This window comes from Tamandua tetradactyla, chromosome 1 (assembly GCF_023851605.1).
Source record: "Tamandua tetradactyla isolate mTamTet1 chromosome 1, mTamTet1.pri, whole genome shotgun sequence".
In the NCBI taxonomy this organism is placed as follows: domain Eukaryota; kingdom Metazoa; phylum Chordata; class Mammalia; order Pilosa; family Myrmecophagidae; genus Tamandua; species Tamandua tetradactyla.
Window position 1 is genome coordinate 140,147,696 of NC_135327.1, and position 12,808 is coordinate 140,160,503.

A 12,808-nucleotide genomic window follows, 5' to 3' on the forward strand; every position below is an offset into this window, starting at 1 on the left:
CTAGCCTCCAATGTTCTGGAGCAGTTAGAAGGAAAAATCTGAGATAAGGGTATGGTAGCCCATGACAAACTCTGGGATCTGTCCTGTTACTACTTGTTGGAGAGTGTTTTTTTATTGCTTTTGTCTTTCTTTGTATTTATATTATACAATAAAAAAAGTTAAAAAAAATTTTTCTAAAGGGGAAATTTTGTGTTATATGTTACCCCAAAAATATAGATAGCTCAATATAAACCACACAAAAAAAGAAAACCTCATGATAAAATTGGAAACGATTAGAAGAAAAGATAGAGAAATCAGATTACTATGAGTTGACTGTGTAGAGACAGAGTCATGTCAGTAATCAAATTAGTGGCGAATGGACAGCCAACATTTGGAGGGGAATGGAGGAGGAAGAACAGAGATTTAACCATATGAATCATCAGAGCTTAAATGAGAAACCAGGATTGACTGAAGTCCTGAGAACATGAAGACAGTACAGGGACAGAGAACAGAGGTTGAAAGGAACGAAGTCTGGAATATATCTTAAATAATGGTAGACAGGGGAAAAAGCCTTCTAAAGAAACATAAAAGAGTTTTAAGGAAGAAATGGTTGATAACAAATGCTGCAAGGTTAAATAAAAGTATTAAATACAACCACTAGATTGAAACAATCAAAAGGTAACCCTTCCAAAACAGAGTGATGATGATTGTACAACTAAGCAAGGATACTCTGAGACATGGATTGTATATTTTGGACACTATGCCAAAGGGTACAATGACTTAGCAGAAAGGTAACTGTGATGTATATGATGGAATATTATGCAGCTACAGAAAGAAATGAAGTCATGAGGCATGCAACGATGTAAATGAACCTTAAGGACATTAAGAACAAATATTGTGTGGTCTCTTTTAGAAAATACTTGTAAGACCAAAAGAAGAGAGCTGTGTTTTCCCAACCCTAAAGTTTTAGTAGCACACAATCTAACTCAACCTGTCTGGCTAGCCCATTTAAACAACCCAAATATATGGAACCCAGAACAGGAATGAGGGCTTGTAATTCTGCTTAATTTAATGTAATACCCAGATACATTCTGGTGTATGTTGGACAGATAAAAAATATAGGCAAAGTTCCTTGAGGAACTGGAGAAAAAACAATATGAAACTATTAAACTTTCTCACCTGGGAAACCCCTGATACTCCCTCAAACATTGGGGATTCCCAAGTCAATAGGCCAAGCCTTTGATCTTGAAGCTTACTCTTACGAAGTTTATCTCTGTAGTGGAGAGGCTAAGCCTGTCTATAATTATGTCTAAGAATTACTTCTAGAGAACCTCTTTCGTTGCTCAGATGTGGTGTCTCTCTCTCTAAGCCCAACTCTTCAAGTAAAATCATTACTCTTCCCACTATGTGGGACATAATGACCAGGAGTGCGAGTATCGCTGGCAACATGGGCCATGACTCCAAGGGATGAGCCTGGTCCTGGCACTGTGGGATTGACAATGCCTTCCTGGCCAAAAGAGGGGAACGAAACATAACAAGGTATCAGTGGCTAAGAGAGTTGAAATAGTCAAGAGACTATTCTGGAGGCTACTTCTATGCAAGCTTTAGCTAGATATTGCTAATTTTCATGGTTTGCCAAACCTAACCAACATCATTGCTGTTAACCCTAGAGAACACCCAGGGCTCTATCTGAGATCCTATAAAAGTTTCACATGAAAGTTTACTTTTCAGAAACCTAAAACCCTGATGGTTCCTAGGCCAGATAAATCCTGAAACCCAGACATGCCAGTTTCTCCAAGAACATCAACTAGCTTTCTCTTTCCCATATTGCTGACACCCCTTTTCAAAATGAAAAACAGTTAAAATGGGCATAGCCCAAATATCCCTAAAGACTGGGAGAAGCAAAGGAGAAGGAGGAGTTAAAGAAATTAGGATTTAACAAATGAGTATGATTACTGAATCATTATCTTGATATTTCTTTGTAGTCTTCAGTGTCTTGGAGCAGCTAGAAGGAAAAACCTGAAATTGTGGAGCTGTAACTCATACCAAACTTTGAAATCTGTTCCATAATTCTTTTTTTAATGTACTTTGAAATTTATTGCTTTTTTGTTTATATATTTCACAATAAAAAAATGTTAAAAAAAAAAAAGTTGACCTTTGAGAGAACCATTTCAGTTGAGTGGTTACATTTGAGCATTAAAGTGAAAATATGGTGCAATGAGAAATAATTTGGAAGAGGAACAAGTGAAACCAGAAAGATGTCCAACAATTCTGTCAGTAAAAGAGGAAAAATGGAACAAGAGCATGAGCCAAAACCAAATTCAAGAAAAGTGCTTTTTAAAGAAAAAAACAAACAAAACCTCGAGGATTTTCATGGGGAGGGGCAGAGACCAAACTTTTGGTCAAATAGTTTTTAAATGGTATTACACAAAATATTTGCTACTATACTAACTTGCCTCTGGGTCTGCACAATTAATAATCTTCAGTTGTATAAGAGCAGGGAACTTTATAGGAAAGCATAAGACATTTTAAAATATATAGGTATATAAATTCTAAATTTCAGAATGCAGGATCCAAAGGTCTCATATTTTAACAGTGTAGTTCTTGGTAGGAAGATTATAGCAATGTACATTCAAGTAGTATTTCTCCTTTTAATTTCTAATAAGCATTAATTCCACTTGTCCATATTTTGCTCTCAGCTCATTCACATTCCTTGACTGGGTTGAAGCCCATTAAGAGCTAGAAGAGAAGATAACCTGAAATGTAAGAATGTTTTCCCCTCTTTCCCAGCTCTCCCAGTAAAGATGTGATATAGAAAGTCAGTAAGCTTATAAAGGAAAGAGATCTCTGCATAGCCAACTTTTAGTCCAAAACAGTCATATCCATTTGTAGTATGTAGTGGGTTACAGGAAGAACTGAACAGAAAAGTAGACAGAAGCTAAAAGGATTTACTGCTCCTGAGTTGTCCTCTTTAATTATCTTATCTAAAATGTGCTGTCATTGCCAAACATAAGAAACATAACTCTCATGATACAAATGATGCATTTTAAAACTCATAAAATTTTGTTTACACATCAAAGTAATTGCATCAGGTGGAAGAAAATTTAAATAGAAGCTATTCTATCACTCTGAAAACCAACTCTATGACGTCACTTTTTAGCACTGGAAGATTTTTGAGAAGAATTCACTTCTGTACTCCCCTCCTGGGTCAGAATAGGCTGTCTAAAGGAAACAGGGAAGGTGATGTTTTTACACTAGCCCAATACGCATCTGTAACTAGTTCAGCAAACTTGCTTAATATAATCCTAAATATTCTTCCCCTCTGTTGGCTTAAATCAACTTTTAATCATTAGTTTTTAAGAGGAAAAAAGATTTGAATAATTTTCAATGGTTTCTGCTGAAGACAGAAAACCACTAACTTTTAAAGATAACAAGATTTTTTTAAAATGTCAAACATAAGGAAATAATTACATGTAAAGGTAAAAAGATTAATTTTAGTGTTTATTCAAAGGTGTAAGACAAGGAAAATCCCTTTCAAAACCCAAAAACAAATCTTGCATCTTTGCTAAATATTAAAGGGATTTTGCTTCACATGACAATGAACTTGTCCAGAGCTTAAGTGAATGCTAATTTATCAAAAACAATTCTAATTTATTATTTACAAAAATGATCTTACCTGCCTGGGAAAAAAACTTTTTTTTTGCATGGGCAGGCACCAGGAATCGAACCCAGGTCTCCGACATGGCAGGCGATAACTCTGCCACTGCACCATCATTGCCCGCCCTTGGGAAAAAAACTTTTACACTGAGGTACATTAATGAAATATTTGAAAGATTCAATTATCCAAGAAATAAAATCTTCCCTATCCTCCAAGACCTGCCGCCTAGCCTTACTAAAAGTTACAGAATGGACTAAAATTGAATACATGTGAAAACTAACATAGTATTCCTAAAAAACAAACTTATACATGTAGGCATGCACACATAACCTGCACATATACATGGTCTGTGCCAGATTAATCTAATCTTTATTTAAGGTCAACAGGCTTATTAACAAGGAAGATAAGGAATATGGCTTTAGTAAAGTTTTCAACTAAATATCACAAATGGTTCATTCTTTTGCTAGCTAACCTGAGTATGGAATATATATTACTTAGATAAAAGATATAAACAAAAGTAATTTAAAAAAAAAAAAAGAAAGCACTGTAGCAGACACCATTGAGGTACCTTGGTATTTTTAATTTTTTTTATTTTAATTTTTTGGTATTTTTTTTCAAGGGTCTATGTATCAATAATTAAAGCAATTGCTTATTCTGTATAACATATGACCATATCAGAAACTGTATCTTAAGTGCTTTATTGTTCTGGACCCAAGAAATTAGAAATAAAAACAAAAAAAATTGTGTTCAAATAAAGATCTGGAATGTACTAACTAGGAAACTTAATATAATGCAGTCTATTAAATAGAAATTGTGTGTAACAAAGGTAGACAAGTTCTCAGATCGCATCTAAAGATTTTTAAATTATGGACTGTAAAACAAGGAAAATAAAGTATTATTCAAGGTTGCATATTGAAATCTGAGCCCACTGATTTCTACTTCACCTCCACAGATATGTATATGTATTACAAAATAACTAAATTTCAAATTATGGAGAAGTTTAACAATAGATTATATAGGCAACTATATCTAAAAACAAACACTATGGTTGTTTCAATATGCTTTTCTTTAAGTTAAAAGCCTAATAAGGCTCATGTATTTGGGAGAGGATCCCTAAAGTCACTGTATTATAGTATGACCTCATGTATCTATGTACATGCTATTGGAAAACTGGAACTATAAACAAACCATGTTAAACAGATCTTGTTCAATTAAAAAAGAAAAGACAGAAAAACATTTTAACCACATTCCCTCCTGTTTCTCAATACTGGCTTGTTATAAACTTTTGTTTCCCCAAAAGTTAGGTGCAAATCCATAAATTTAGCTATAAGATTATAGAAGTAGGGAACAGGATAAGATAGCCACATATAAAACAAAATAAAACCCTATTTACATTAACATGATTTATACTTTCTTACCCTGTGAGGCTTCCTATTTTGCAAATATACCGATTTCCTATGAAGAATCAAGATTTCCCACAATATTTGCCTACCCTTTTATTACTCTAGGGGCCAGAACTGACACCACTGCTGCAGTTTTTATAATTTTTGTGTAGTGAAATGCCTTTTTCTAAGTAGCTCTTCCATAACCAGAAAGATGAGCAGTTTTGATATCACTAGCCTAAAAGGAAGCATGAGAACCCCAGTTGAAAGTCAACAACCATGTATGAGCCAAAGTAATACCAAAGACAAACAAAGTAAAACAGATTTGCAAAGAGCAGAGTTCTTTACATCAAAGAACTTACCAGAGACATTTGTTTGACTTCTAATTCCACAAGTGAAAGCAGTCTTAAACCCACTGTTTTACTAATTATCTTTAGGTAGGTACTGGCAATCCTGTTTCCTACTTCAATTTTATTTTCTAGAGCTTCTTCTGAAAAGGAAGTACTCTGACTTATTTGCTAAGGAAGGGAGCGGGATCCTGAGAAACATGGGTTCCACATAATATTCTGTCAGTTATAAATCTAGTTTTGGCAGTCTGTTACTGCCCTTAATTTACAATTTTTATTTGCCTCATTTTCTTCCCATTCCACCAGGAAAATGTAAAAGAAGATTGATTTTAATTGCTCACAATTAAACTTTCTTTAAATATTTTTACTCAGCCACAATTAAGTACAGTGCTCAAGTGTTTATAGGAAAGAAATATTTGTCCACTTTTTATCATTTCAGACAATAAAAAGAACCTTTATGTTAGAGCATGTAAGCTGGCCACTTAACTTCTTTAGTTAGAAGTGTTAGATATCAGTAAAAGACCTTGTTTCTCCCAACTTTCTAAAAACATTTCTTACCTAAGTTGTTTTCTTAATGTTGAATATAAATTTTTTAAAAATGTATTCTAGGGAGTAGGGCTAACAAGATTCACATATTCATCTTATTCAGACACACACAAACACACGCTTTCATAACTTAATCTTGGTGTTTAAAAATGCTTACCCAGTATGGGGAATTTGAATATTCACTAGATTTGAACACATACATTTGCACTCCATTACCACTCTAAATGGATATACCAGCAGAAAAAACATACCAATGTCAATTGTGTTTTTTGCAGATCCAAAAGAAAACATATTTGTTATGAACCTTTATTAAGTGGCTCACATTTCAGTATAAATCACACTAAAAAGATTTTTGTAAAGCTATTTACACTACAGTGCTGACATTTAAACCGAAAAAAAAAAATCAGTATAAATAAGCTCTATGGAAAAGCCTTAAATTGTCGAAAAAGAATTCTGGCTCATATTACAAAATAACATATATATATGTTAATGTCAGCTCTATTCTAAAACCTTTAACTCAAATGATTTTAAGACTCCTTTTGTTTAAACCTGCAATGTTTACAGTGCATCTGGCCCTAAGTGTTCTGATACTTCAGTTATGGACAGGCACTGAGGAATGTTACAAAGCTACATAAACTATATTTTGTAACAGACATGGGAGCAAGTACTTGGCTTGCTTCAGAATTCATGAATCTTTATTACATTATTACACTTAAAAAAAAGAATTTTAAATGATCTGTACAAATTTAGCACAAAATGTCATCATCTTTTCTATCTTGATTTGAATGTGCTGAACTATGTTGTCTTGTATCAGCCGGACTCATGTGACTTCCAGAGCAAAATTCTTCTTTCAAATCTTTGTTGGTATTTCCAAATTTAGAGTTCACGTCTATCTTAAATTCTGTAAATTGAACATGATCCAATTTTGCTTTAATATTCTTGCCATCCGTACTATTAGGTACTCTAGTCTTTTCAGAAATATTAACATTCACGGTTTCTTCCTTGATTCTTACAGATGGAACAGGTTCATGTTTAATCTGCTGCAATTCATATTTAGAATGAAGTATGTCTGAAAAAGCAGAATCCAAAGAGGTTTTGCTTACAGTACAAATCGTGCTATCAGTGTGAGGTCCAAGAACTGATGCTGTGGGATCTGGTAATGTGCCTGTTCCATGAGTAGCTGCATTCTGAGAAGTGTCCTCCTCTGAGTGATATAATTTGAGCCGAATATGCCATGCTAAACTGCACACAGCTGAAACTGTCTTAAACTGATGTACAACATTCCTCGGAATAAAATAAATGTCATTATCATACAATTGGATTCTGGCATAGCGAATGCCTTCCCTCCTCAGTTGATTAAGTTTTGCATCATCAACCCACTGGACACACTAAAAGAGCAAACAAGGAACACAAATAAGTCTTTTTCATAATAAAAATTAAACAAAAGACAAAACATAATTATTTAAAATATACCTGAGACAGTGGAGGTTCATGTAAATCTAACTGCATTCGTTGTACTACTTCTAAGAAATCTTCAGCATGAAAACAAATTACATCTTTGGTTATTCGAGGTTGATCAGGCCTGAAAAAGAAAATAGGAGAGTGAAGAATCTGTCATTAAGGTTTCACTCTGTTGAGTCCATAATAAATTCAAAGCAAAAACAGTTTATGGTCAAACCAAAGTATTGTATTAGAAATAAAGCTAAATTATAATCAAAAGAACACTTTACATGTGTAAATAAGGTGATGAGTTTCAACTCAAACATAGATAAAAAACAACTCACCTATTTTATTATAGCCATTTGTGCTGAGTTAAAAGATTAACATGATATGAGTTTATAAATTGCAAACCCAAAATTCTGTTTTATTTTCAGTACTGCATAAAGTTAAGTGCTAAAGTTGGAAATACTGCATTAAATTCAGAGGTAATGAAAGGGAATACTTTCAAATTGAAGACACATATAATTGCACTGACACATAAAACCCATAAATAACTTGTGATAAAAAAAGAGATATCCCACTTATTAAAGTAATAATAAAGTATTGTTGTTTACTGGGTTAATAGTGTCTAATACAATTCTAAATATTTCCAAAATTGATTAATTAGGAATATGCAAGTATATATATATTTAGCATTTTGTATTTATTATTTACATGGTAAAAGGAATTAAATATTTTTTCCACAATATCATATAGCTGTGCATTTATCATCACAACTGACTTTTATTTTTTGTGAAAAATTATACAAAGGCAATAAATTTCAAAGCACAGCAAAACAATTAGTCACAGAACAGATTTCAGAGTCTGGTATGGGTTACATTTCCACAAATTTAGGTTTTTACTTCTAGTTGCTCTAAGATACTGGAGACTAAAAGAAATATCAGTATATCATTTCTTAAACCATATCTTCTCTGTATAACTCCACTATCACCTTTGATCTTTCTCCCACTCTTAAGGGGGATTTGGGCTATGCCCATTCTAACTTTTTCATATTGGAAGGGACTGTTGATAGTACTGGATAGGGGAATGGAACTAGCTGATGTTCTGGAAAGACTGGCCCCTCTGCAATTCAGGTCTTATCTGCTCTAGGGACCCAGGTGGAGGTTGTAGGTTTCTGGGAATATGTAAATATATTTTTATGGAAGATTCTCAAAAATGGATTTCAGATTGAAATCCCACACAACATAAACACAAAGAAAATCATACCAAGACAAATTTCTAATAATCAAGGATAAAGAGAATAGCTCAAAAGCATGCATTATATTATATATAATAGAAGGATAAGAATGATCACAGACCTCATCAGGAGCAATGACAAGAATGGGATATGTTTAAAGTGTTGAAAGAAAAAAGTCTATCTAGAATTCTATATCCACAAAAAATATCCCTCAAAAATATGAAATAAAACCATTTTCAAACAAATGCTGAGAGAATCTTTCACTGGAACACCAGCAAAAAGAATTTTCAAGAAACTTCTTCAGGTTGAAGGAAAATGAGACTAGATGAAAATATAGATCCAGTCAAAAGAATCTAAGCGCACCAGTAATAGTAAATATGAAATATTTTATTCTAATTTTAAATCTCTTTAAAATATAATTGTTTAAGGCAAAAGTACTAAGATATTGTAGACTTTGCAGTATATATAAAGTAAGACATATAACAACAATTAATACAAAGGCCAGAGAAGATATGTGACTGTTGTAAGATTAGTGCAACCCAAATAAACAAATAAAACACAAAAAATAAGTTAGTAAGGAAACAGCGGAGGTAAAATGGAACACTAAAAAAGATAAGGAAAAAAGAAAAGAGGAGCAAAGAACGATGGCAGCAAATGGGAAAAAGCAAGATGGTAAATTTAAATCCACACTTACAGATAGCTATATTAAAATTAAATGATCTAAAGATTCCAATTAACAGACAAGAGCTTGTCACACTGGATTAAAAAAGCACGACCCAACTATATCATGTCTACATGAAACATGGATAAGTTAAAAGAAAAAGAATGGGCAAAGATAAAATGAATCGTAAGAAAGCTAAAATGGCTATATTAACATCAGACACAGTAGACTTCAGTATAAGGAAGATTATCAAGGATAAAAAGGATATTTTGTAATGATAAAGGAGTTAATTCACTAAGAAGAGATAATAATCTTAAACGGGTAGTTACTTAATGATGAGTAAAATTATTCACAATGTTTTCAACAACCTTGAAAATATGCTAAGTGCAAGAAGTCAATCACAAAAGACCACATATTATATTACTTCATTTATATGAAATGTCCAGAATAGGCAAATCTATAGAGACAAAAAGTAAATACATGGCTGCCTAGGGGAGGATAACGGATTGAAGGCAGGCAAAGGTGATTACGAGGTTTCTCTAAGAGGTGATAAAAATGTTCTATAATTGATTGTAGTGATGGCTGTACAACCCTCTGAATATATTAAAAACAACTGAATTTTACACTTACAATGGGTAAAATTTAGGGTATATGAATTATATCTCAACAAAGCTGTTCCTAAAGAAATAATAAATGAAACAAAAACTAGCAAAAAAACTGAAAGGAGAAATAGACAACTTAGCAAAAGATGTGAATATGCATTATTCCAGAAGACTAGACACCACCAAAAAGGATAAATCTGAAGAAAAATATGCCTATCACATGCTAATCACATGTCTAGTGCAAAGAACAAAGAGGGAGTTCTGAAAGCTTCAAGAGAAAAGCAATATGTGTTTATAAGGGAGTTCCAATTAGACTGGGTCCTGATTTCTCATTAGAAGCCATGGAAGAAAGAAGGCAGTGGACTGAAATACCGAAAGTGCTAAAAGAAAACAGCTGCCAACCAAGAATTTTATATCAGGCAAGACTTTCTTTCAAAAATGAGCGAGACAGCCTACTAATTGCTGCCATGCTTCCAGACCTTCCAATTCATCTTGCACATTCTCTTCAAATTCATATTCTTAAAATACCTGCTTGACACTTGATCCCCTTGGTCTATTAGCCACCTACTCCCTTCCCTGCCCTCCTCCCCCTTTACAGAAGTAATTTCTACCTCTTTTCTTGGGCCCAGATAAGTTTTAGAGGAGTTCTCAAATGTTCTCATGAGGCAGTGTGTCTGCACTTGGAGCTTGATGCAGAGTGTGTGCCACGAGGTCCAGTGGGCTCTTTGGGAAGTGGTATGCCAAGGGTTCCTGGAACCTTTTCCTTTGCCTGAATCACTGTTCTTGACAAGTGAGCAGTGTACTTGCTTGAGGTTTGTTCAAAAGGTGTAGCTCAACTGCTTATCTTCCTTTTTTTTTTTTTTTTTTTAATATTTTGGAAAACAATGCTCATCAAAAACAGTTTTAAACATATTTCATTTCTTTAATAGTTATTTATTAAATAAATAGTTATTTAATAGTTATTTAGACCTGGTGAGGCTAGCTGCTGCTCTTCTATCTCTACCAAATCTGAGTATTCCCAATTTTGCTAAAAGGAAATACTATAGATGTGTTTAAAAGACTGGACAATTCATCTATACTGTGTAGGAAATTACCTCCTTAATTCCCAGTAGATTTAACTGTCAACTGTCATGTTCATCTAATCACAGTACTTCAGTTTTATATTAATAATTTGCAGACTTTTATCTATTCTGCACTCATGCAGATTAAAAGTTTTAAAATGTAACTGATTAATCAGTATTTGGTCAATCATTGTCTTGAATTTTTAATTAAATGTATATTTCTAACCATATATTTTTTTAAATGTGAATTTTTTTTAAAACAAAAAAACCATATTTTTTATTTACTGGTCAAATGAATGTTTATTTTCCAGAAGGTATTTTTAAGATAAAGCTTCATAATGGCTTGTAAACTTTGCATATCTATGTAGTTTGATACATATCATCTCCTTTGAAAATCTTGTGTATTGTAACTGGTTTTATACAAAAATATCAAATAGTGGAAATTATGATCATGTAATTAAAAGCATTAATAAAAAAAATTTTTTTAAAGCCCTCTTTGATCATTACATTCCCCTGACGAATTCCTTAGCCTGACATTTAAGGTTCTCTACAATCTGGCCCAAACCTGGCCTTATCTACCCAGATCCTTGGCTCCAATGGGTGCAGGTTGCTCATTGTTTGCTGGGTTCTCTGCTTGCTGCCTCCTCCTCATCCTGATCACTTTCTGGGGATATCCTTTCCCATTCTGCAGCCTTCCATGCCTTGAGACTTAATTAAACCTGCTGTTTGGAGCTAGTCCTGGCTACTCCACCTGGAAGAACCTAGAGTGATTCGAACTGGCCACTTCTTTGACACTCAGCAGCTATATGAATGGATTCAGAAAAACTTTCAGTCTAACAGTGGGTTCTCGTATTTTGCCGCAGCCTCATAAAGGAACTGAATTTTTTACTAGTCTTAGCTGTATTGCTGTTCAGGAAGACTTGAGACAATGGCTAAAATTAATTTTAGGAAAAGTCTGGCATCCTCTGAAGGCTGCCTTTGAGCAGTCAACCACATTGGATTTCCTGTTGGGTCTGCAGGATATTAGGTGCTAGCTCTGAACCACATCCCTAATTTGACTCCGGGACAGTTATCAGTAATTCCATTTTGAGAGTGAGTGAACTGAACTGAACCGGCCTGGGATGAAACAGATTATAGAAGCTACACAGGGTGGCACCTCAGTCAGGGTTGGGAAGAAGAGTCCAATGCAGCTGGATGGGGATGTAGGAGAAACCAGACCCAGAACCCTGTCCATGTAGAACTACAGTGGCCCCTAAGTTTTTTTTTTAGCAAATTTACATGTTATGGATGCAATTTAAAGAGAAAAGTAAATAATTCATACCTATTTTAGTTTGCTGAAGCTGCCAGAATGTAATATACAAGAAACGGAACAGCTTTTAAAAAGAGAATTTATTAAGTTGCAATTTAACAGTTGAAGGCCATAGAAATGCCAAACTAAGGCATCCAGAGACAGATACGTTAACTCCAAAGAAAGGACCAATGAAGTTTGGGTTTCTCTCTCAGCTAGGAAGGCACATAGCTATATCTGCTAGCTTTCTCTACAGGTTTCTTCAAATGGCTTCCCCGGGGCATTGTATTTCTGCATCTCCAAAGGTCTCTGGCTGTGTGAGCTCTGTCAGTACTTTCCTAAATGGTTCCCTTTTAAAGGGCTCCAGTAAGTGACCCATCCCACCTTGAATGGGTGGAAACACATCTCCATGGAAACCACTTAATCAACAGGTACCATACACAACTGGGTGGGGTTACATCTCCACAGAAACATTAAAAAAGATCCTACCCAGCAATACTGTTTCAGGGTTAAAGAACATGGCTTTTCTGGGGTACACAACAGTTTCAAATCAGCACACCCCCAAACCAAATTGAATATTGAAAGATCAGTCTGGCTAGAAGAGCCA

At 34.2% G+C, this 12,808-nt stretch overlaps 1 protein-coding gene across 1 annotated transcript in view; it reads right to left on the minus strand.

Moving 5' to 3' along the window:
* Positions 1-250: 250 nt before the first annotated feature.
* Positions 251-12,808, minus strand: part of RSBN1L (round spermatid basic protein 1 like) — a 121,864-nt gene continuing 109,306 nt past the window's right edge. Inside the window, exons 7-8 of the mRNA XM_077155077.1 lie at positions 7,386-7,494; positions 251-7,300 (exon numbers count right to left, since the gene is read on the minus strand). Of these exons, the coding sequence (XP_077011192.1) occupies positions 6,659-7,300; positions 7,386-7,494 (751 nt within the window). The 3' untranslated portion in view covers positions 251-6,658. The remainder of the gene's footprint in view (positions 7,301-7,385; positions 7,495-12,808) is intronic.